Below are 21,459 nucleotides of genomic sequence, written 5' to 3' on the forward strand. Positions count from 1 at the left end.
TCGCTATGGAATGCAAAAAATAAACAAACAGTTCAAGCGACGACACGACCAGGCACTCCGAAGAAAACTCGAAATAAAAAGTGTCTGTGAGTGATTTTCCGTCAGTTACCACAAATATAGCGGCCCCTTGATAATGATAAAATTATTCTTTTTAGGCAACACTGTTCTGGTTGCTATGCGTTATTTGTCAAGGAACCGCAATTATAGGAATAAACAAACAAACTGGAAAACTATCCCGTTCCATTGCCACGAAAATGCAAGAAAAAAAGGATTAATTTCGGAATACAGGGAGCTATTCTCTTGTGTGCAGCCACATATTTCCAAATCTGTTGCAATAAAATGGACACAAGACGAAACTGAATTTATTATAATAATAATCAAGTAAAATTACCTTTTTGTAAAACTCGATAAAAAAACGTGGAGCAGGATGTTTATTTCGTTTATTATGCATTCAATTAAGACCAAAAACATTATTTCGTAACACTAGAAGAACCCTTACAGAAGTTATAATCAATGGGAAAAGAACGATAATGAAATTGCTGCGTTCTGTGATGTCGATTTGAAACACCAGTATTAAATTTAAGCTATTTTCAAAGATCCTTCATGCATTGAGCCAGCAACAATAAAATGCATTTATTTATGTTATTTCTCTGCTAAATCATGCTAAAAAGCTTGATTGTTTTCCATGAAGATCTTTATTGGAGATGCGTTTCAAGTCTTTTCAAGAGAATTTTCCAAGAATTATCCAGACGTCATACTAACACTATTCTACGGTTACCAGAAGTCATAAAACAAAAGTTTGTCTCAATGGCGCGAAAAAATAGTAATGCTTATGATACGATCTTAGAAGAAATTCTTAGTCGCATAATTTGAAGATTTTATGAAAACTATGCTAAAGTTTCAATTCATGTTTGATTTTTTCTAATGGTGTGAGATGCTGATGTAATTGATTGGTAACTGCTTTGGTATCAAATTTCCGGTGCATACAATTACTGGTGGTGCAAATAAAATAATATAACATATCGGTATCGCAAAAACATAGCGCTTCACTTAACTTTTAAGGGCCGATTCTTTTTTTAGGCACAGTAGTAAAATGCGCGACTGGTATATAATGATTCGGAGTTAGTTTTGTTTATCTACATAAACATGTTTTTGAATAACAGTATCCAAGGTATCGAAAGGTATCTGTTATTCGAAATCAATAATTTATCAAATCGAGTTGCCAGTTTTAACAAATTTTCAAGTAATTCCGTTCTGACATTTCGAGTTACTGAGGGGTAGTCAGATTTGCGATACAGTTTTAATACACGAGTGGCAGGTCGTGTCGTCGGTTCAAGTATTGCAATCTTTTCAAAATACCTCGTCCATCTAAGAAAAAGAAAGCAGTGCTCATTCGCAAAAATCAATAGGAAAATAGATGGAATACGTTGATAGAGTGTATTTTGGGTAGTGAGTATGTGCGGGACTCATCAGTTCAAACAGTGGAAGAACTGCTAGAAGTACCAGTTCAAAACAATACCACAGAATTTAGAAACTGTACTGGATTCAATAATTTGGTATCAATAGGTAAAGTTCTAAAACATTTTCGTCAATATATGAAATTAAATCTTCAAATTTGCATGATAAATCTTTTCAGAGCAAATAGCCGATTTATCATCAAGCCCTCTCGTCAAGTACCACTTGACTGTTCCCTGGGTGAGGTTGCTTCCCTATTCGAAAACGATGAAGCTGTCGACAAAATGGAAAATGTAGAATTTGTTAGTTTGTATTTTTTGAATATGTGAGCTTCATATTCTAAAATTAAAATTAATACAAAATGCCATTGCAACAGAGTTTGTTCTGATTTCGTGTTGTGTTACTATACTTAATCCATCAATGTAAAAGCTTCTTTTTTACTTTGTAAAGTAAGAAAAATGCCTAGAACCAAACGAAGGCAAATAGTCAACTATCTTCCATGGCACAATCATTATATTCTTTTGGTCGTATGATTGCAATTTGGTAACCCCAGAATGAGCATGAAGATGAGATAAGTCCACTCTGTTCTGCTAGGTGATTTGAATAGTTTCAATGTTTACATTTTGTTCTTGCAACTGTATTCCTTTCAGCACACAAATATTATTATTCCATTCTTCACTACTCACAAATACTATTACTATATGAAAAAGTATTGTTTTACCAATACTTTTACATTTATTTCCCTTGGCTTCTGTCCACGGTCACCTTAAGACGTTTTTTTTAATTTGTAGATGTGATAGAAAAGTAATCTACTTTACAGATTGACATGAAATAGCTCAAGGTACTCATTGGGTGGTTTTCGAAATCCTACTTTTTCCATTTACAACATATATTTTATAGAACAAAATTCAGTTTTCATCTATCTAGAAGTGTAATGTATTTCTCGTATTACTTATAGTATCATGAATATTACTGTAAAATTATTAAAAGAAAAACTGTTTATTGAATAGAAACAAGGTGTAAGCAAGCCTAACATACAAATCGACACACCCTGGAAATCAGATCTAGATTAAGAATAGCAGTCTAGCAGACGAAAACCCATATCAGCGAATACCATATACTAACTATACGAGATATCGTTAAACGTTCAATAATATGGTTTGGATTATACATGTAAAAGCTTATTATGCTGCACAGTGATCCAAAGCTACGATTTCGTGCCTTTGATTATTTTAAGGCTTTATCATAACCTTTTCCTTATTGGTGTCTTCGGCAAAATTGTTATAGAAATAAACGACCATGTCCCAGCACGTGCGTAACTTTTGACTGGAAGCAGATAGAGAGTTTTCGTCTTCGACAGTATTGTAGCTATTACAATTTCTAATAACTTTGCTGAAAAAAATCATTTCGCTAATTATAACCGTTAACTCATTATTCGGTACACGGAAAAAAAACATTGCCTGTACCATGATTAAAAATCACGATATCCTGAAACATGTCAATCATGCGTTATTGTTTATGATTTCATGAGTAGAATAATTTATATCATGAACAATAATTCATCTCCCATGAAAATTTTCATTATTTTTCTCATGATATTTCATGGGAACGCATGTTTCATGATTTCATGATTTTTAACCATGGTACCGGCAATGGATTTTTATCCGCGTATTGTTACTTAAACGGGCTCGAAAAATCAGTATTTTTAAATTTCAAATCGAAAACATAGCAAGTTGTTATAAGATTGCATGTGTAAATTCACTAAGATGTAAGTTTTGATTCGGTCAAATGTGATTCAATTGAAATATATATGGAAAACAATGTGACATTGGAGTGAAATTCATGCGGAACTGTAACTTCATGGCGGAAACGATACATCTTATCATTTGAATGTGCATTTCAAATGAATGTAGCATGATTTCTACTGAAGATCCACCGTTTTTACACTCATTCATATGTTAAGTGAAATTTTCATGAATTTCAAGTGATTTATATGTAGTGACAGTTTAAATACTTTGCACATGATACTGACGTGAATAATTTTAATGTTTTTGTGCGGCTTTCAATTAAACCCGAAACCAACCCAGTTTTGACCCCAACTGCTGGTGAGCATATGGATTCGATATTGGTTGGAGAATTCAGGCAGATTTAAGTAGTTTTTGTTATAACTCTGGTTGGTGGCTTCAAACAAACAATTTGGACAGTTAAGGTTCTACTTACAATCTTAACAAAACAGCTTTTGTTGAAAAACACAAAAGTAGTTTTCTCCTTTACTGCTAGATGAAAAGGGGAAAAAAACATCAGTTTATTAGGAAAAATTTACCAAATAAACTGTCATTGATCTTTTAAATTTCCGCTCAGCGACAACGAAGCAAATTGCTCTTGTATTTTGCAGCAATGGCTGATTTCCTAAGGTTGTAAGTTGCCCTCTTAAGGTCTTAGGACAGAGGGTCGCGTGTTGAGTTTTAAATCGATCACGTGGCTCGCTCAATTCCCTATGCGCATCGTATTTCTCTTGTACTCTTTCGTATATGAGCAAACTGTACCGGGTTGCCAGCATACATTTTATTATTTTGATAAAAAGTTTTATCACATAAATCTATCGTATGTGTTGAACATTACATGGATGCCAATGAACAATGAAAAAATATTCAACTTTCACAAAGATTGAATGCGAAACAAAAAATGTGTTTATATACAATGAAACATCTGTGTGTTTGGCAGCCTTGTCGAGCCAATTTTATTTCTCTCTCCTTTTTCAGAATGCTATCAGGAAACCAAAGCGAAAAAAAAGACGGATGCATTGAAACTGAATTTGTTTCACAGAAAAATACAAGACTTTATTTGCATCGCGATAGCATATATGTTTATATATGTACTAATCGCATCTAAACTAAATTATCTAGACTTTGTAACAAGCCTTCAAGGCCGAGATATTCGATGAACAAGTAGAGGTATGCATTTCCGAGCGTTCCAATTTTCAACAGTTCTTCAGTCAGAAAAAAATACAACACGACTGCTAAACTCAATGAATCATTCTGAAAATTTCACAGAATATTCTCAACTAAATTTCGAAGACATTGTCAGGTGGGTTTTTCTATATTCTGCACCGTTTCCAAGAAAATTTAATTAAAACGGGAAAATAGCAAAAAAAAACACCACTTTACGGTACTGTCCTCAGCCCTTAAGCAGCGGTGATGTGAGCAAACCCGATTAAAAATTCCGAACTATTTCGAATTTCGAAATATGGATAACGATTTTCAGTTCAATGGAGTTGAACTTCCTTCCCTTTCAACAGTTTGCACATTGACAATAGTTTTTAAACTGGCCCCAACGGTTTGACAGCAGTTAAAACAAATAAAAAACACCTGTTAATATAAAAGACTTCAATGCTGCAGACCTAAGCCTCCTTCGATTGGATACACAGTATAGTAACTCGAAACTCACTTTTGTATGACATATCGGTCGAAGGTAGTTTGCCTAAAAATAAAAACTCCCAACTCGCCCGCCAGGAATTCCGCAACTCTTCCGGTTCACTAGTAACTACAACTCGCACCTCAATCTGTTTTCACTATAGTATTTTTTTCTGTCAGGACACCATTGTCTCCTAAAACCTTCATTCACTACTCTAGCTACCAAACCAAAACAACTAATTACTCTCGAGTGCCGTATCAAACTGCTATTGCTGCAGCAGATCCGCGAACAGTGCCAAAGAATCGCGATTTCGCTGAATCTTCTTCCCGCTGTTTCCGCCCGCCGCTCGAGCGATCTGACGGATGGCACAGGGCACACACACGAGGGCTTTTCGCCTTCAACGGTAGCAATGTCATTGCCATGTTTGGTGTTTTTTCTAAAGCTTTTGTATAATTAAGATGGGAAATATACACCACCGTCGCCGAGTCGAGTCGAGTCGAGGCGTCATGCTCTCACATGACTGCTCCTCCGGTGACGGTGACAAGTACGGGTTGATGTGTCAGATGTTCGGATTCTCCGGTGCAGACAATACTCGGTTCGACGTTCAGCACGTTCCTATACTTCTAAGTTGGCCCAGCTGAAGCCCCGACAACGTTGTTGCATATTTGCTATATCAAAACGAAAACTATTTTTTCAAAACAATCCGTGACTTTATGGCAGTGCACCGTTGTTGTTGGAGTTTGTTTTTTTTCTTTTTCGTTCTGTACTGTCCATTTGGATGTTGCGCTATTAATACTTGGTTTATTGTTTTGTAGCCACTGCAATTGAATTACTTATCATTTCGTTAGTATTTTTTTTGTTTTCGTTGGCTTAACAGGAACACAAATCATCGGGCTAAGAAACCTAACCAACGTGTTTTAAAATCGTTCAATGTTGAGCCGACACGGGACCTGTGTTGAACGGTTTGCTAGATCATAGTAGTCCATTGTTAAACTCACAGCCTTCAGAAATCAATTTTAAAGATAGATTAGTAATTTTAAAATTGATATAATTCAGTTGACTCAAAGCTAGCTGGTTAGGTTGATTTTAGAATCTTCTGCTACCTTCTAATTCGGACAGAACAAACATTTATACCCATTATTAAAAATCTTTTAAAATTTTACGGAAGCAAGGCTCATTCCCATGACGAAAATCAACCGAAATGACAAGTTATGTCATCAAATCGTGAGAAATTCGTTGAACTAAAATTCAAACCAAAAAAGAAAGCGAAGCCCGAGATTTCACATGACCTGTCAGTTGAGAAATCATCCACAACCATTTATCGGATCTCGGTTGGCACATCTCTCTTTGTTTTCGCACATCTTCTTGAGAAACCCTTTCGGGAAACGACTCAATCCATCCATCCCCCGGGCAAAGTCATGCGGGTGTCTTGATGTTGTCTTTTCACTTGTATGATTTGTTATTTTTGTGCCCCTGAGAGTGCCAAAAACCATGCTCGATCATTCGTTCACAAATTCACAAATCAATCAATCAGTTCTGACGCCTTCCGAGATCGGAAGTGACGATAAACAACACGGCTTCCGTACCCGTTTATTTATGTTATGTTTTTGGCACTGTGTCGAAGGATCACAACATAGAGAGCTCAATTTGTTGCGTAAAAAAACTGACGCTGGAAAAACCGTGCGCATGAATAATTTTTCACCGATAAACGTCTGGTCAGCGTGTCTGTCTGTGAGAGAACGTGAGTACAACAATGGTGATTCGATCATGTTCTGTATCGATCGGGAGAAGTTCATGACATTGAGAGGGATAGAAAAGCAGTAATAAAATGTGTGAAATGGGTTTCATGGTCTCTCTGGGAACTCGAGAACGTGATTTTTAGAATTTATAATACGAAGAAAAGAACGCGAAAGCTTCATGATGACTGATTACATCAATGTTATTTACGAAAGGAATCCTGAGGGATTGTTAGCGTTTGAGTTATTGACAAAATCTCACAAAATTGAGATTTTATTTCTACTCTATGAGTTCGGTTTACTACAATTTACATATGACCCATTTGCTGACATTTTTGCTTCCATTTCTGTGATTCTGTGCTAATAACAACAATGAAAACTTGATTTATATCACAGTCTGTTACATAAGAGCGTGGTCACTGTTGTGAGAAAATGTAAAGACTCAACATGAAAATACTTTTGAATATTGTTTTATTAGATCAAAAACTTGCATGCAAATACACTAATAGCAATGCGGTTGTCAACCAATCCCCTTCAGCGGGTGGCAACCAATCCCCTTCAGCGTTAATAATAGCTTGACACCGTCGAGGTATAGTTTGAGCGAGAAATTGTATGGTCGTTTTTTCCGAAGCTTCATCTTCATTTGAGCCCAAACGTTCTCAATTGGATTGGCATCGGGCGACTGAGAGCAATGTGGTAGAAACAGGTGGGGCAAACACAACTATTTTGTGTTAGTGAAATTAACATTGCTTCAGCAAGCCAAGTAAAACTAAAAACCACGTGCTTGCCTTCGTCACATCGTTCGAACTAGTTGGCATTGAACCAAAGCATGTTTATTTTTCATATATGTCGTCATACCGAACTATTTACAAACTTTTGATTATCAACGCAAGCAAGCCATGTGGTCTGCCCCACCTGTTTATATCACATTGGACTGAGAGGGCCAATCCAAGGTCACGACACTATTTTGCTCATTTACCCATTCAAGTCGTTTTTGCACATGTTTTTCACTCAACATCGGTTTTTGCAAAGTACTTCGAAATATCAAATTATTTACAATCAGATGTCTGCGAACAGTTCCGTACGATATATTGAAACCTTTTTTTTTTGTCAATTTTGAAGCACCTTCGCGTAAAGTTAATGTCGGATTCTAGTCGTGACCACGCTCTTATGTAACAGACTGTATTTCCCACTAAAATGAAAATAGATAATTTTCTAAAAATTTAGACCGGAGTAAATATCTTCGACGTCCGACGCGCACGCCTACTGCGATAGTTTTGAAGGTTACCAAAAATTCTCTTTTCTTTCTTCAAACTTTTGAAATATCTAGCTGCTAAACCTTTCATTCGATACACATAGTTTTTTTGGAAACCTGTTGAAAATAGATACCTCGTGATTTGATTACAATAAAAAATGAAAATTCTTTGAAAATCTTTTCTTCATACAAACTTTTCCCCTTAAGAGGTAGAAAAACGATATATTTTACGAAGTTTCAGAACTTCTAACGCGAAAAAACTGTACCGCAGAAACTATAGGATTAATACAAAAAGTTTCGGATACATGAAGCATTTTTTGTTTAAACCCTTCTTCAGACTCAATTTTTTGTACATAACTCGCGAAAATTAATAAAAATATTTAATTACAATTCTTCACGTTTCGCCTTCAGCTCATCAGCACTTAAAGCAGTTCAAATTGATCCGCCATCCCCGCCGGTCGGTCGTCACACGTTTTCGTCTGAGACGTCAGAAAAGATATGGCACTCAATGAAATATCCTTAAAGTGTCGCATAAATTGTGTGAACTTTGCGTCTGCTTAGCGGTTCAAATTAAACTGCTAGGCAGAGATGGCGGTTCAATTCGAACTGCTTTTAAGCGCTGATGAGCCGAAGGCGAAACGCGAAGAAATCTTAACGAAATATACACTTTTTATACAAACCAAAAACCCCTAAATTATAAAACTACATATTTTTGTTGAAGACTGTGTACGATTTGACTGGATTTTTTCATACTTTAACCCATCGTGTTTTCAACGGCAGCTAAATCGTCAATACTTCTTAATACTCTCACTATGGCACATGTTTCGATACAAATAATATTGATCTCATTGCTAGTCCAACAAAAAAAAACCGTAGTGGAAGGAATCCAAATCATTTGAAAACAACATCTCACCTCCAGAAAACCGCTGGAAGGCTAAGGGAGACCGGGCCTAGATCGGACACGGAGTTAAATCGGACAGCTTTAATATCTCATAAGCCAACAATTATTTCGATCCATTGATTGACTTTGTAAACGCGCTCTCATGTGACAGACAGACATACGTCCGTGAGCTGTATGAAGCTAAGTCAATTCAGTTCATGTCAAAAGCGGCAATCGTGTTTATGTCAAAACGTGTACGTTTTTTATTGAAATTTGATTGTTGGTTTTATAAAATGTTCTGGGTAAATTTGATTTTATGTATCCCGGATTGGCGGTTCAATGCATAGGACGCTGGTTTACAAGCCAGTTATCGCATGTTCGAGCCCCGACCTGGAAGGATTCTTAGTGTCAGTAGGATCCATAGTACTAGCCATGCAATGATTCTGTACACTAAGAATCGGCTGCGAAGTCTGTTGAAACAGAAAGGCCAAAATTCCACAAAAGGAATGTAATGCCAAGACTTTGCTTTGACTTTGCTTGGGTGAAATTGATTGTTGTGACGGTCATGTTAGTGCTTTTAAAAGTTCATATCGAGCTGAATCCAGTGATTTTTAAGAGCTCTCAATTACGTGAAAAACAGAATTATTATTGCATCTCGAAAATGAATTGTCCGTGCGGGTAAACCGATCAAAAAAGAAGGGCTCAACCGGGCACCTGATTTTAGACTTGAAATTCTTAACAGATCCTTGAAACATATCTAAAGATTATTGTCTCTATTTCTAATTTATATCACTTATTAAAGCTAGATTTACAAAAAAATTTAAGCAAAACATTCATTTTATGTATATAAATTGATTGATTGATAATTTTAATCAATTTATTTGAGCTTGTGAAAAAATACCCGATACCGAAACTTGGGTTTAAAAACATCACCACGTAGCCCACCTGGGTTCGATTCCCAACCCTGGACATAGGGTCAGAAGGTTTTTCTGACCCGAAGAGACAAATGACCTTAAGGTTAAAACCTATACAATTGAAACAAAAAATCATCACCGAACACACAGACATGTGCACGAGTTTTAAACCGTGTTGGAAAAAGCAGAATTACGGCATCGATATAAAAATCTGTATTTGGTTTTGAAGTAAGAATGAAAGAATTGCAATGAGTTTATTTGGTCGGTTGCATCGGAATTCTATGCTTCGTGATGTATTTAAAGTTTATTCACCAATACCGTGCTGGCAGAGTAATATCTTCAATAATAAAAACAACCAATAATATTAACATATATGCTGTGGTTAATATTAATCATAATTATAAGAAAACCATGTTCAATCACAAAGCATGTTATGCAGCTGAATAATTTACCATATTTAGCTTGAATATCATACAAAGAAGTAACAGGAGTGCAGGATTTTGCTACCTCAATGCAAACGCGTCATTCAAACACTGCGCCTGCTGTGTGTTTGACGCATGCCAAATACTGCGCTCCTGCTACTTCTATAAATTAAATTCATTCCAAATAGCGTTTTATTGGGTTTAATCAAACTTGTATATGTACATCATCATCAGCATCAACCAGCGGGAAATAAAACATTAAATAATAACTATTTGGTGTGGAATATTTTTTTCTCTTAATTTTGCACAATTACTCGAATTATCAAAAATTGATCTGAGAATATACGAAAATTTCTGAATAGGAATTGAAACCAAATGAACCAAATTCATCGATGTTTTCCTCGATTTACTGTCAATGTTAGTTTCGCTCTCCTTTGAAAAACAGCTTAGATGAATGACCACAATGACAAAAAATACCCAATCAAAGCAATCATGGAAAACTGCAACCATCTTCAACCATATCTTTATGTCAAAAGCGGAAAGCCTGCTCGGCACAGAACCGACCACAGCAACAGTGAATGAAAAACCCATTACACGATGCTCATTACAATTCCGGACACATCTCGTCGTGTATAGTCATTCCCGTTCAAAGAACCGATAAAGACGTCACTTTTGCCCAGTTATGAAAGCATCGGAAATAATCGCTTTCTTCGCTCGCTGTCCGAATGTTTACACAACTGTCAAATTAGGTACGCCCAACTCCAAGGGCGCGGATAATGCCCCATTATTTTGCCATCGTTTTACGATCGGGTAGAAAATAATCGCTCGCTTTGTGTCAAAATGTATTGTATTTTGTTTGCCATTCAAAACCTCCGATCGCCGAAAAAGGCGGTAAATTTCGTTGACATTTCTTCAGACGAAACTCGGTCTGCTGATGTCGGGTGAGCCTGAAGAAACGGGTAATGATTAAATTTGTGCTGCGCTGTATTGTAGTTTCATAGAAAGTGGAATAATAGCACAAAAAGTTATTAAAGCAACGGCTACAGCGAGGGTTTCGTGGAAGAACTCGCGAAATAAATATTTTACTGTCCAAGACTAATCACAGTTTTACGAGCGACACTTGCCCGTTGCTGTCCCGTCCGATGTCCACAGTCGATCTCTAACACTTGCCAGTGTAGTCGCACGAAGAAGGTTTTGTGCTTTTTTGACATTTCATGCGTCCGTCCGTTTGGTCCAAGGGTGCACATGTTGGGACCTCAGCTGATGAATGTCGGAAACACGAGATGCTGGAACATCGGCCTTCTGTGTTCACTAATAGCTACTAGTCGATGATTTGTAGACTGTTTTGAGTAATGAGGGAAAAATTAACAGAAGTGCCTTATCGGTGTCACCCGGAGCAAGGAGTCGTAAAACGTCGAAAAGTGAAAGCAAGTTACATATTGCAACATTGTAAGCTAGTTTAGTCGAAACCGTGATTGGCATTTGACGTGTGACGTGGCAAACTATTCAAAAGTTTCTGTCATAAACTTAAAAAAACAATCCTAGCAGTCGGTTGACACTGCAGTGAGGCTAAACAAATTCAATTCAAATTCTGATCACCAGTATGCTATGGAAAAGTGAATTGAGTGATTGAGAACCAGACTATAGCTCAAAAATCATTAGTCTGAATGCACTGGAAATGTGTTTACCAACGCATCAGTAGACCACAATGAAGATGTCTGCACATAAAGTGTACTTCATACCATCGGCGAGTAGACCGATAAACCAACACAGTACATCTAAAGTACATTAATGGATAAGTTGTTTGAACTTCGTCACTCACACATCGTGAAAAAACCTTTGCGTTGTTGTTGAAAGAATAAAGAATAAACTAATGGCACAGAGGAGAAATACCAACACACGAGCCATGTAATGGTTGGCGTTGCAAAAGCTGCTGACAAGCGAATTTTGTTGCTCGCGGCATTGATCAAAACAATGTTTTTATTCTGAATCTTTATCGCAAACGATGACGCCGATAACGTACTCGATTGTAGGGAAAGAAGGAAGAGCATAACGGGCATGGAGAAATCCTTTAACTAAAGTACAGTTTAAGCCAGGTTATTTGAAATAATTGTTATTCCACTATTCATCGACTTCTGAATCTACTGGTGCCAAAGTCAGTTGTTCTAGATATTAATAACTAGTGCTTTAATGAGAGATTCTAGATTGGTAATACATTGCCCATCTGACCCCAGTATCCTTTGTATTGTTTTAACACTGTATATCAAACAGAACTGTCGGGATACAGTAACGGATTGAGATTCTCAATTAAGACGTTTCTCGCGTCATGTCGCTCTCGCGGAGGATCCGAGACCGACCGAACAGGAAATATGATCCGACATATTTGAAATGCTAACAATGCAATATGTTTTTATTACCGAAGTGTAAGTCGATTCATACTGTTAAATAAATAAACAATGCGAGACGTTCAATGAAGAATTGAATTAGGATCATTTACTCAGATGGGCTTTGTACCCCTTTTGCAAAAATATCGAATAAATCTAATTATAGGATAGACATAACAAAGCTTCCAGCTAATTTTTGGAATAACTACTTGGAGTTACTTGCAAATAAGTATAAACGCAAGCTGTTTTTTGCACTATTATTATAACTACCTCGAAAATAATTTTCGTTTTAAATTTAGTAAAACTAAGAGAAATGCCCCGTGCATGCATACTGGAAAATAGTGCTGCAAGCTTTGTCAAGTCGAAGCTATTTGAGATAAAACTAAACAGGTAAAGACTAAATTTATCGTGAGCTAAATAACCATGACATTATGCCATTTTCCATGATGAATTTACTTTCAAATTTCCTTTAAAATTGCCCCCCAATTCACTTTTTAGTGTCGAAACGAGTTTGTCGATCTAGTTTTCATATCAAACGCATCCAACGAAAAATACTGCTTGCTACGCGCGAAACAGCCCTGTAAAAAAAAGTTTATCAGAAATCCTTCGTTGGTCCAATGAACGTGAAAATAATCATTCCACGAGAGGTCAATTCAGAACTTAGAGTATGTTCAAAATTGTGCATAATAAAACGGAAATTGAAACAAACGTACCCCCAATAAACCGCTTCTGGTTCATTTATTTGAATTATTTTTCTAACATCAAAGTTAAAACTGTTATACACTAGAGACCCTGTTATAATCGGAGACGCGCGAAAAGAATATCCGTCAAACTGGAACCCCGGCCACTGCACTTTCTTTTTACTATTTGCTTTCGTAACCAGGCTAATTCAATGGATATCAAATGACATTTTGGTTTTGAATTTAAAAGCGAGTTAGTATCAGTATTCAGTTTGTTTTTCTATAAGAGTAAAAATATATTAAATTTAAATGAAGTGTTCGGAAATTTTTTGCAAAAATCGTTCTGGTAGAACGTTTACCACTGTTTGTTTTGTTCGAATACAAACTTAGAACAAATTCAGCAGTTTTCTGCCGGAGAATGAACCCAAACACCCAGGAATACAACCGAAAATAAACAGGAATCTCGGACATCAACTAAGCTAGCAGCCATCCGCCGAGGCGGCGCCCCCAGGAATGTTCTCCACAATCCTGAACAGTCAAAACAGCACAGATCACACATTAAATTTGATTGAAGTGTTATAATTAATACATTGTAAACGAACCCCTCTCCCCTCCCCATATCCCTAACCCTTATCCCTATTTCGATACAACACCCGGTGAACGACCACGATAGGTCAAAGCCGGGTATAAATAAATGATATACAACTACAAGCTGCTTCCAGATTCATATGGGTGGTCTATAATATAACTGAAAATGAAACAATCGTATCCCCAGGAAGCCGTTTTAGTTTTATTTATTCGGACAGTTCTACTGTCAAATTTAAAACTGGTATACGCTGCTGTTCTATTTTTTCTATATTATTTGAAACACAGGTAAAACGCTGCTGGGGCTGCCAGGCTAGAACATGCCCTTAAGAGATGAGGGCATATTCAGTAGAGTTCTAGTTCTAGATGCATAATTTATGTCAGTTTTAAAATTCAAATCTGGATTTAATAACACAAAAACTGGCAGCCCCAGCAGTGTTTTACTCGTGTTTCGAATATTGAATAAAAATAGAACGGCATCGTATGCCAGTTTTTAATTTGACAGAAGAACTGTTCGAATAAATAAAACAAGCACGGCTTGCTGGGGATACGTTTGTCTCAGTTTTAGTTCTATCATAGATCGACCATATAAAACTTCTAGCTACTGAATTTGCTCTTAGAGTATATGTGTTGTTGGCTATAGGGTTTATAACTTCCTAGGTGTAATTGCATTAATGGTGTAAAGTGCAGTAAAACTTCATTCAATTTAATTGAAACCGAATGTGAAACACACTGACGATCTCTCTACTGAAGTAAACTTCACACTCTGACACACACAACGTTCGCTGACGTGCCGAACCGGCAGCATTCAGTGCTTCAATCGATTCTCTTCAAATCAAAGCTCAGTTTAACCACCGTCAGTCGAACTTTTGAAATAACAAAATATTTCTTTCAATAGTGTGAGAGTGACCTTCGAATGAGGTTTATGTAAACATTCGAATTGGTTCAAGATAATAGATGAAAGACAAACCAGATAGCTGAAATATCAATTACAGAATACATATAAATTAATAGTTTCCTTCTTCAGTTTTCATTTTTAATACTTTACTCCATTTATAATTCTATTCATTCAACTTGCTCACTACCAACAGCGAAGACAATGAAGGAGCTAGACTATTTGGCACTTGAAACTGAGCAAGAAAGACTTCAAATGACTTGGTACGATTATTCAACTGACGATGAATTCTGGAAGCTTCACTTGAAAATGGCAGGAAAAGTCAAATGAATTTTTATCGACATGCTGACGGTCAGTGGACATAATTCATATCCTTTTCATCTGATATCATTCGATTGAAAATGAAATTTTAGCGCACTGAATGATGTAATTTGCATTTAGGATAATTTGATGCTCTACCGTAGCATTTATTGACATCAAATAAATTTTAAAATACAAAAAAGAGGAAATACGTTCATTTTCAGAACGCATTTAGTCCCGGGTTAGCGATTCAATGCATAGGTCATTGGTCATTAGGAAGGATTCTTGGGGTCGAAGCGCCAGCCATTGCAATCGTTCTGTATGCTCTGAATTGGAGGCTAAGTCTGTTGAAACAGGAGGTCAAATTCTTCAAAAGGAATGGTATACAAAGGCTTTGCTTTATCTATGAATTCACGATATAAATGGAAGCGAAATTTATTTTCCAAGTGCAGAGAAAGCCTCAAAATCGTAAATAAAACTCAAGATATTCTTACCATGGCATTAATCCGAATGAATTTTGATCGTAAAATAGGTTTAAAACCTCTCTTGAACTCTTGAATTTTTAATCATTACGAAATAGATTTAAAGATTTAAAATCCTAATGTTGGTCCACTTGGCAGAACATGATCTAATAATGATTTTCAATAGACTTTTTTTTAAATTTACAGTTTCAATGTAATTACAAAAAAAAAACAAAAGTGTAACTAGCTAGTGTTAGGGCATGTTCAGGAATGTTCTAGCTCTAGATGCATAATTTATGTCAGTTACAAAATTTAAATCTGAACTGGTCGAATAAATAAAACTAGAACGGCTTGCTGGGGACACGTTTGTTCCAGTTTCTGTTCTATTATAGATCTTCCATATAGAACTTTTAACTGCTGACTTTGCTCTTAATGAATAAACCTGTTTTAATCCACCTAGTGGTGTAATGATGCCTTGCTCATATTACACTAAGATCATTTTTATGCAGTTTTTTTTATGCGAAGTTTCAGAGTTATGCGGTTTTTTATGCGAATTTAAAGAGTTATGCGGTCTTTTTTATTCGGTTTTTTAAGCGGCTTTTTTATGCGAAGTTTCAGAGTTATGCGGTTTTTATGCGAATTTTCAGAGTTATGCGGTTTTTTTATGCGAATTTTCAGAGCTAAGCGGTTTTTTTTATGCGAATTTTCAGAGGAATGCGGTTTTTTTTCAATCGAATTTTCAGAGTTATGCGGTTTTTTTATGCGAATTTAAAGAGTTATGCGGTCTTTTTATCCGGCTTTTAAAGCGGCTTTTTTATGCGAAGTTTCAGAGTTATGCGGTTTTTTATGCGAATTTTCAGAGTTATGCGGTTTTTTATGCGAATTTTCAGAGTTATGCAGTTTTTTTTATGCGGTACGTAAACTCGCATAAAAAAGACTTGCTAAGGTCTTTTTTATGCGGTCTTTTTTATGCGATTTTTTTATGCGAAGTTTCAGAGTTATGCGGTTCTTTATGCGAATTTAAAGAGTTATGCGGTCTTTTTTATCCGGTTTTTTAAGCGACTTTTTTATGCAAAGTTTCAGAGTTATGCGGTTTTTTATGCGAATTTTCAGAGTTATGCGAATTTGTTTTATGCGAATTTTCAGAGTTATGCGGTTTTTTTTTATGCGGTACGTAAAGTCGCATAAAAAAGACTTGCTAAGGTCTTTTTTATGCGAAGTTTCAGAGCGGTTTTTTTATGCGAATTTTCAGTCACATCACTAGAAGATTCGGTCAAGAATTTTATTTTCAATCTTGAATAAAATAAGAAACTCTCTTTGGGTATGAACTAATATAACATTTTCAATTTGTAAACAGTTATGTCAAGTTAATAAGAATTTTTCTTTATTTTGCATTGTCTCACAAAATGATTAAACACATTTTACCGTATAAATCTGGAACCGGAAGCAACGAAACTGTATCAATTTTTATTTGAGCTTGAGTTTGTGGAAATCGATCAAATCATCTCTGAGAAAATTGAGTGAGTCTCGTTTTAGAGTTTTGGAACACTATTTTCGGTACTTCTGGAACCGGGAACTTGAAACCGGTATAGCCGAAGTTGGTTCGTTTAGCAAGTAACTAATATAGCCTACAAATTGAATCAGTTTTGAGCCAAATCTAGAGGAATTTTGCACTTTTTTGCATCGTCGCTCTAAATGACGGTGTACAATTTTAAACACACTTTACTCTATGAAAGTATACTCTAACAATCTATAAGACTAAGAGATTGCTCAGTTCTATGAACTGTGTTGAATGATATAGAACAATTAGGTCTCTGGGCCAATTTTCACTAGCCAATTTTTCAAGTGATTGCATAAACTTTTTATATGAGAAAGGCACTAATGGTACTTTTATAGAAAAGTATCGTTATCATGATTTTGTAATAACACTAACAAGTAGGTAAAAATTTAAATAAAGACTAACCATTTTTTCACTTGAAAAATATAGATTTAAATGTGGCAACCCTGCACGCTATACGAAATTGAACAAAGTACGCTGCGACCGGAGCAAAGTCGCACGTACCGACGCGTACCAGTTTTGCATCGTCATTTTGAATGACGATTTAAATGTTTTGACACTCAACGCCCTATAATTTCGGAAACGGATGTCGGATCTGGATGAAATTGCACAGTATATTTAAAGAATCGGTTTAACCGTTGCTGAGAAATCGAAGTGAGTTCCGTTTTTGGAGCTTTTCTTCACTATTATCGGTGCGTTCGGAAGCAGAAATCGGGGACTAGTAGTTCCGAAGTAGTTTTATAAATTCACTAACTAACAAGATCTGCCAACTAGATGAGTTTAGCAGTAAGTTTTTATAAAAATGTGCTTCTCGTTTCGCCATCGCTTGTGAAAAAATACGCATTAAATTGAAACTTTCCACTAATCGCACTGTAATACCGGAACCGGAAGTCGGACCTGGATCAACTTTTTGGGGACTTTTACAAGAATTTCAAGACCTTTTATTTGCTTTTTAGTTTGTGAAAATCGGTTAATTTTTTTCCGAAAGTCCGGGAGTACTGCTGACAATCCAGTTGTCGTATGTTCGACTTTTGAAAAGAAAGGATTATCAGGTTTAGGTCAGTCATGCAATTGTCATGGTCTCTTGAAACAAAAGGTGGAGTTCCGGATCGGAATGTTCTGTCCTGGCTTTTGATTTTTATTGAAAATATCGTAGATTTTCATCGTCAATCTTTTCACGGTATAAGTCAAAAACTGCTACATTTTTCCTGATTTACAAAAATAGAACAAAAAATAGCAAAGCGAAGGGTGATGCCAAATTAACAAGGGACAGTCCTTGACGTGCCATTTGAGCCAATTTGTTCTGATTCCTGATTCCATCTTTCATGTCAACCAAATATGAGTAATGAAACTATTTTTGAAATTTGAGGTGAACTCTTTTCCATTTTGTAAATTCAATCACAGTAGGGACTTTATCAATTGCTTCAACAACTAATAATGTACTGTAGAACAGGCCACAGAAATTTTTCGGTGTAAAGAATTTCTGCGAAGCGTATGTACTTCATTATCAAAAAATCAATCTAGTAGGCATATAACTTCTTCTTCTATTTAGTTCTATAATTATTGGAAATTGATCACTTTAGATCACCCAAAACGACACACACGAGTTCCCATTCCAGATGTTTTCTGTTTTTTGTTCGTTCGACCCGCCCGCCGAAGAAGAACGGAACCGTCAAAACTCAATGAGGCATTTTATTTTCCAAAAACAAGATTTATGCATATTGTCATTTTGGCTTTGCTTCCGAGCTTAGAACGGTACTCCGCTTCCTTGTGCGGTGACTCGTGAATCCCGTGTGCATGTTTCAAATTACAAACGGACGTTGCCGATAATGTAAACATTCTCACCGCAACGACGAACCCAGCTTGATCCTGCGAAGGATTTCCGATGGAACTATCTTATCTACTTCAAACGCTACCTCACCACATGCAAACAACCTTCCACGCGTAAGCCATAAAATCGAACACTCACCGGCGGCTTTGTATTCGCTGCTAGAATGTATTGCACAAACCGTGACGGGTGCCATAAAAATGCGCTATGTTAGTTTGTACGTGTTATATTGCTAACAGAAGCACGACAATAAATAACGCAGGAACAAAAGATTGATGATAACTTCTTCATAGACAAATACCTTAAAACCAGTCGATTATTGTTCGCTATAAAATCCGTAAGTCTGCTATAATCCTTCGTACCGTAGTATCCTTCATGTAGTGCAAATCACAAAACTAATCCTCACACTAATCACAGCTAGTCAAAAATCACTCACTAAAAATAAACCGATTCTATCGATCACCTGACACGACACCTCAGTTGGTCATTTCGATTGCGATTGGGGTCCCAAAAGAACATCACTGAAATAACACAGTCTTACTGCAACCGAAGTGCAAACGCATGAACCTTCACCCGTACCGGTTGGCATACGCGCACTTAGATTTCCTTGCCGCTCTGGCGCGTAGAATGACGAGGACTGAAAGGCACCGTCACAGCATCGCGTATCGAAACCAGCGCAGTTCGAGTTTCGTGAGGTTGAAGGAACGGCGGCAGCGGCAGCAGCAGCAGGAGCAGCAGCAACAGACCCCGGCCACAGGGAAAAGTGGGCGAACACAACGGCTGGCAGGCTGGCAACCGAAAATCAACGCCATTCATCCCGTGTGTAAACAAAACCGTTGTCGTCGTCGTCGTCATCGTTATAACCCATAAAGAGCCTGCTATGCTCGGGTGCTCTCCCGGTTGGTCGAACGGGGACGACTTTACACGATGTGGCACGGGAAATTATGACTGGCTGCCACAGTGAAGAGTAATCGGTCCGTATATACTAGGAGATTGAACAGGATGGACAGATTTGTTCCTTTTTTTCCTCATGCTATGCAATTATCCAGTTATACAAAACAGCTGTCCGGTTTGCGAATGTTTGGGCGAGATATGATTATTCGAGAAAGTTTTGGGTTCCGATACTACAGCGAAGCCGCTTTCACTAGTTATCCCTACCAATAGTGTCTCTGCCTGGAAGTTTAGACCTAATAAAAAAAAAATTTGGTATTTTGACTACCCGAGACTTGGTATCGCTATCAGAAAAAATGTGACACCAAAGGCATCAGCTAAAAAAAAATATACCGACAAAACACAATGAAAAACAATTGATTTTCGGGACGCAAAAACTGTTAGCGAACATTTCGTTTCCATGGAAAACTGTACATACTAGATGGCGTAATCCAAAGAAAATACGTCAACTACTTCAACTATTCAGAATCCACAATTTAAAAAAGATTTTTATTTTCAAATTGAGATCCGAATGTTAAATGCAACTTCCCGGTTGCGATTCAGATTATTTATAAACCGCCGGTATTGACTTCACATAAAAGCGTTTCTTTAATTTACTTCGCGGATTTCTTCAGAATAGATACTCGCTAGTATTTTGAAAATGGAAAATGAAACCAGAAGTCTGACAGTAAAATTGGCGATTTGGACAGACGTTTTTTGTCAGAATTCTTACAGGGACACGCTGTCCGCATTTCCGGGCGATTTGGGTCACAATTTTGCAACAAGAAATTCATAAACAGTTACAACCCGAACAAAATGAAGCGGCTAGAAAATACCATGTTTTATTATTTTGTTTCAGTAATAAAGTTTGTTATGATTGAGGATCCGTTAGAGCAAATTCAGCATCTAGAAGTTCTATATGGAATATCTAGAATAGAACAGAAACTGGAACAAATGTATCCCCAGTAAGCCGTTCTAGTTTTATTTATTCGTCCAGTTCTTCTGTCAAATTTAAAACTGGTCTACGATACCGTTCTATTTTTTGTATATTTGAAACACGAGTAAACTCTGCTGGAGCAGCCAGTTTTTCTTTTTTTCTTTTTTTAAAATAAATAAAGATTTAAATTTTGTAACTGACATAAATTATGCATCTAGAACTAGAACACTACTGAATATGCCCTTAGTTGCTTAATTTACAAATTGGTCAACCAAAATCGTATGAATCTCATCAAGAAAATAACAAAAGTTGATAAATTGGAACAATTTCAGATTTGCGTACACGGAACCGCAAAAAAAAAACCTAATTTTAAGTACATGCCACCCAATTTGGGGGTTTCGTTCAATAACCTAATTTTGGGTAAAGTGGGTCCAGGTAGTTTCCGTAAGGCACGTGCAAAAAAAAAAAAAACTTTGAGATGGGCTTACTTAATTTTAGTGTATCGAACGAAACTCTCGCTTTTGGGTGGTTTTGCTCTTTGTATTTTGACAACAATGGAAAGAGCGAAGATTCAAAAGAACTCAAAATTAAGTAAAAAGAAGTCAAATAATAGGTAGTTTTTATTTTCCCTGTGTGGCAACTAATTCTGCTAGCATCTTGTTATGCTGTAGTCAAAAACAGGACTTATGCTATCGTCAAAAGAGAACTCATTTTGTAAATTATTTTCAAGTAATAATCGTTTGAAACTACATATGATGTTTGTATTTGAAATCATTCATTGAAAGAACATTTCAATGCTTATTATTTGTTTGTATTCCAATTTAA

The 21,459-nt window shown here is 36.5% G+C and overlaps 1 protein-coding gene across 2 annotated transcripts in view; it reads right to left on the bottom strand.

Annotated features, from left to right (window-relative positions):
• The window catches only part of LOC131426222 (protein single-minded-like), a 51,477-nt gene extending 31,992 nt beyond the window's left edge, over positions 1 to 19,485 (bottom strand). Inside the window, exon 1 of one of the 2 annotated variants that reach the window (XM_058588797.1) lies at positions 19,069 to 19,485. Coding sequence is in view for 1 of the 2 variants with exons in the window: in XM_058588796.1 (XP_058444779.1) it covers positions 18,909 to 18,963 (55 nt within the window). In the remaining variant the exon portion in view is untranslated. Of the gene's footprint in view, positions 1 to 18,908; positions 19,012 to 19,068 lie in introns of those variants that run through there. The other variant, XM_058588796.1, reaches the window with a different exon arrangement.
• Positions 19,486 to 21,459: the final 1,974 nt, after the last annotated feature.

This window comes from Malaya genurostris, chromosome 1 (assembly GCF_030247185.1).
Source record: "Malaya genurostris strain Urasoe2022 chromosome 1, Malgen_1.1, whole genome shotgun sequence".
Classification (NCBI taxonomy): domain Eukaryota; kingdom Metazoa; phylum Arthropoda; class Insecta; order Diptera; family Culicidae; genus Malaya; species Malaya genurostris.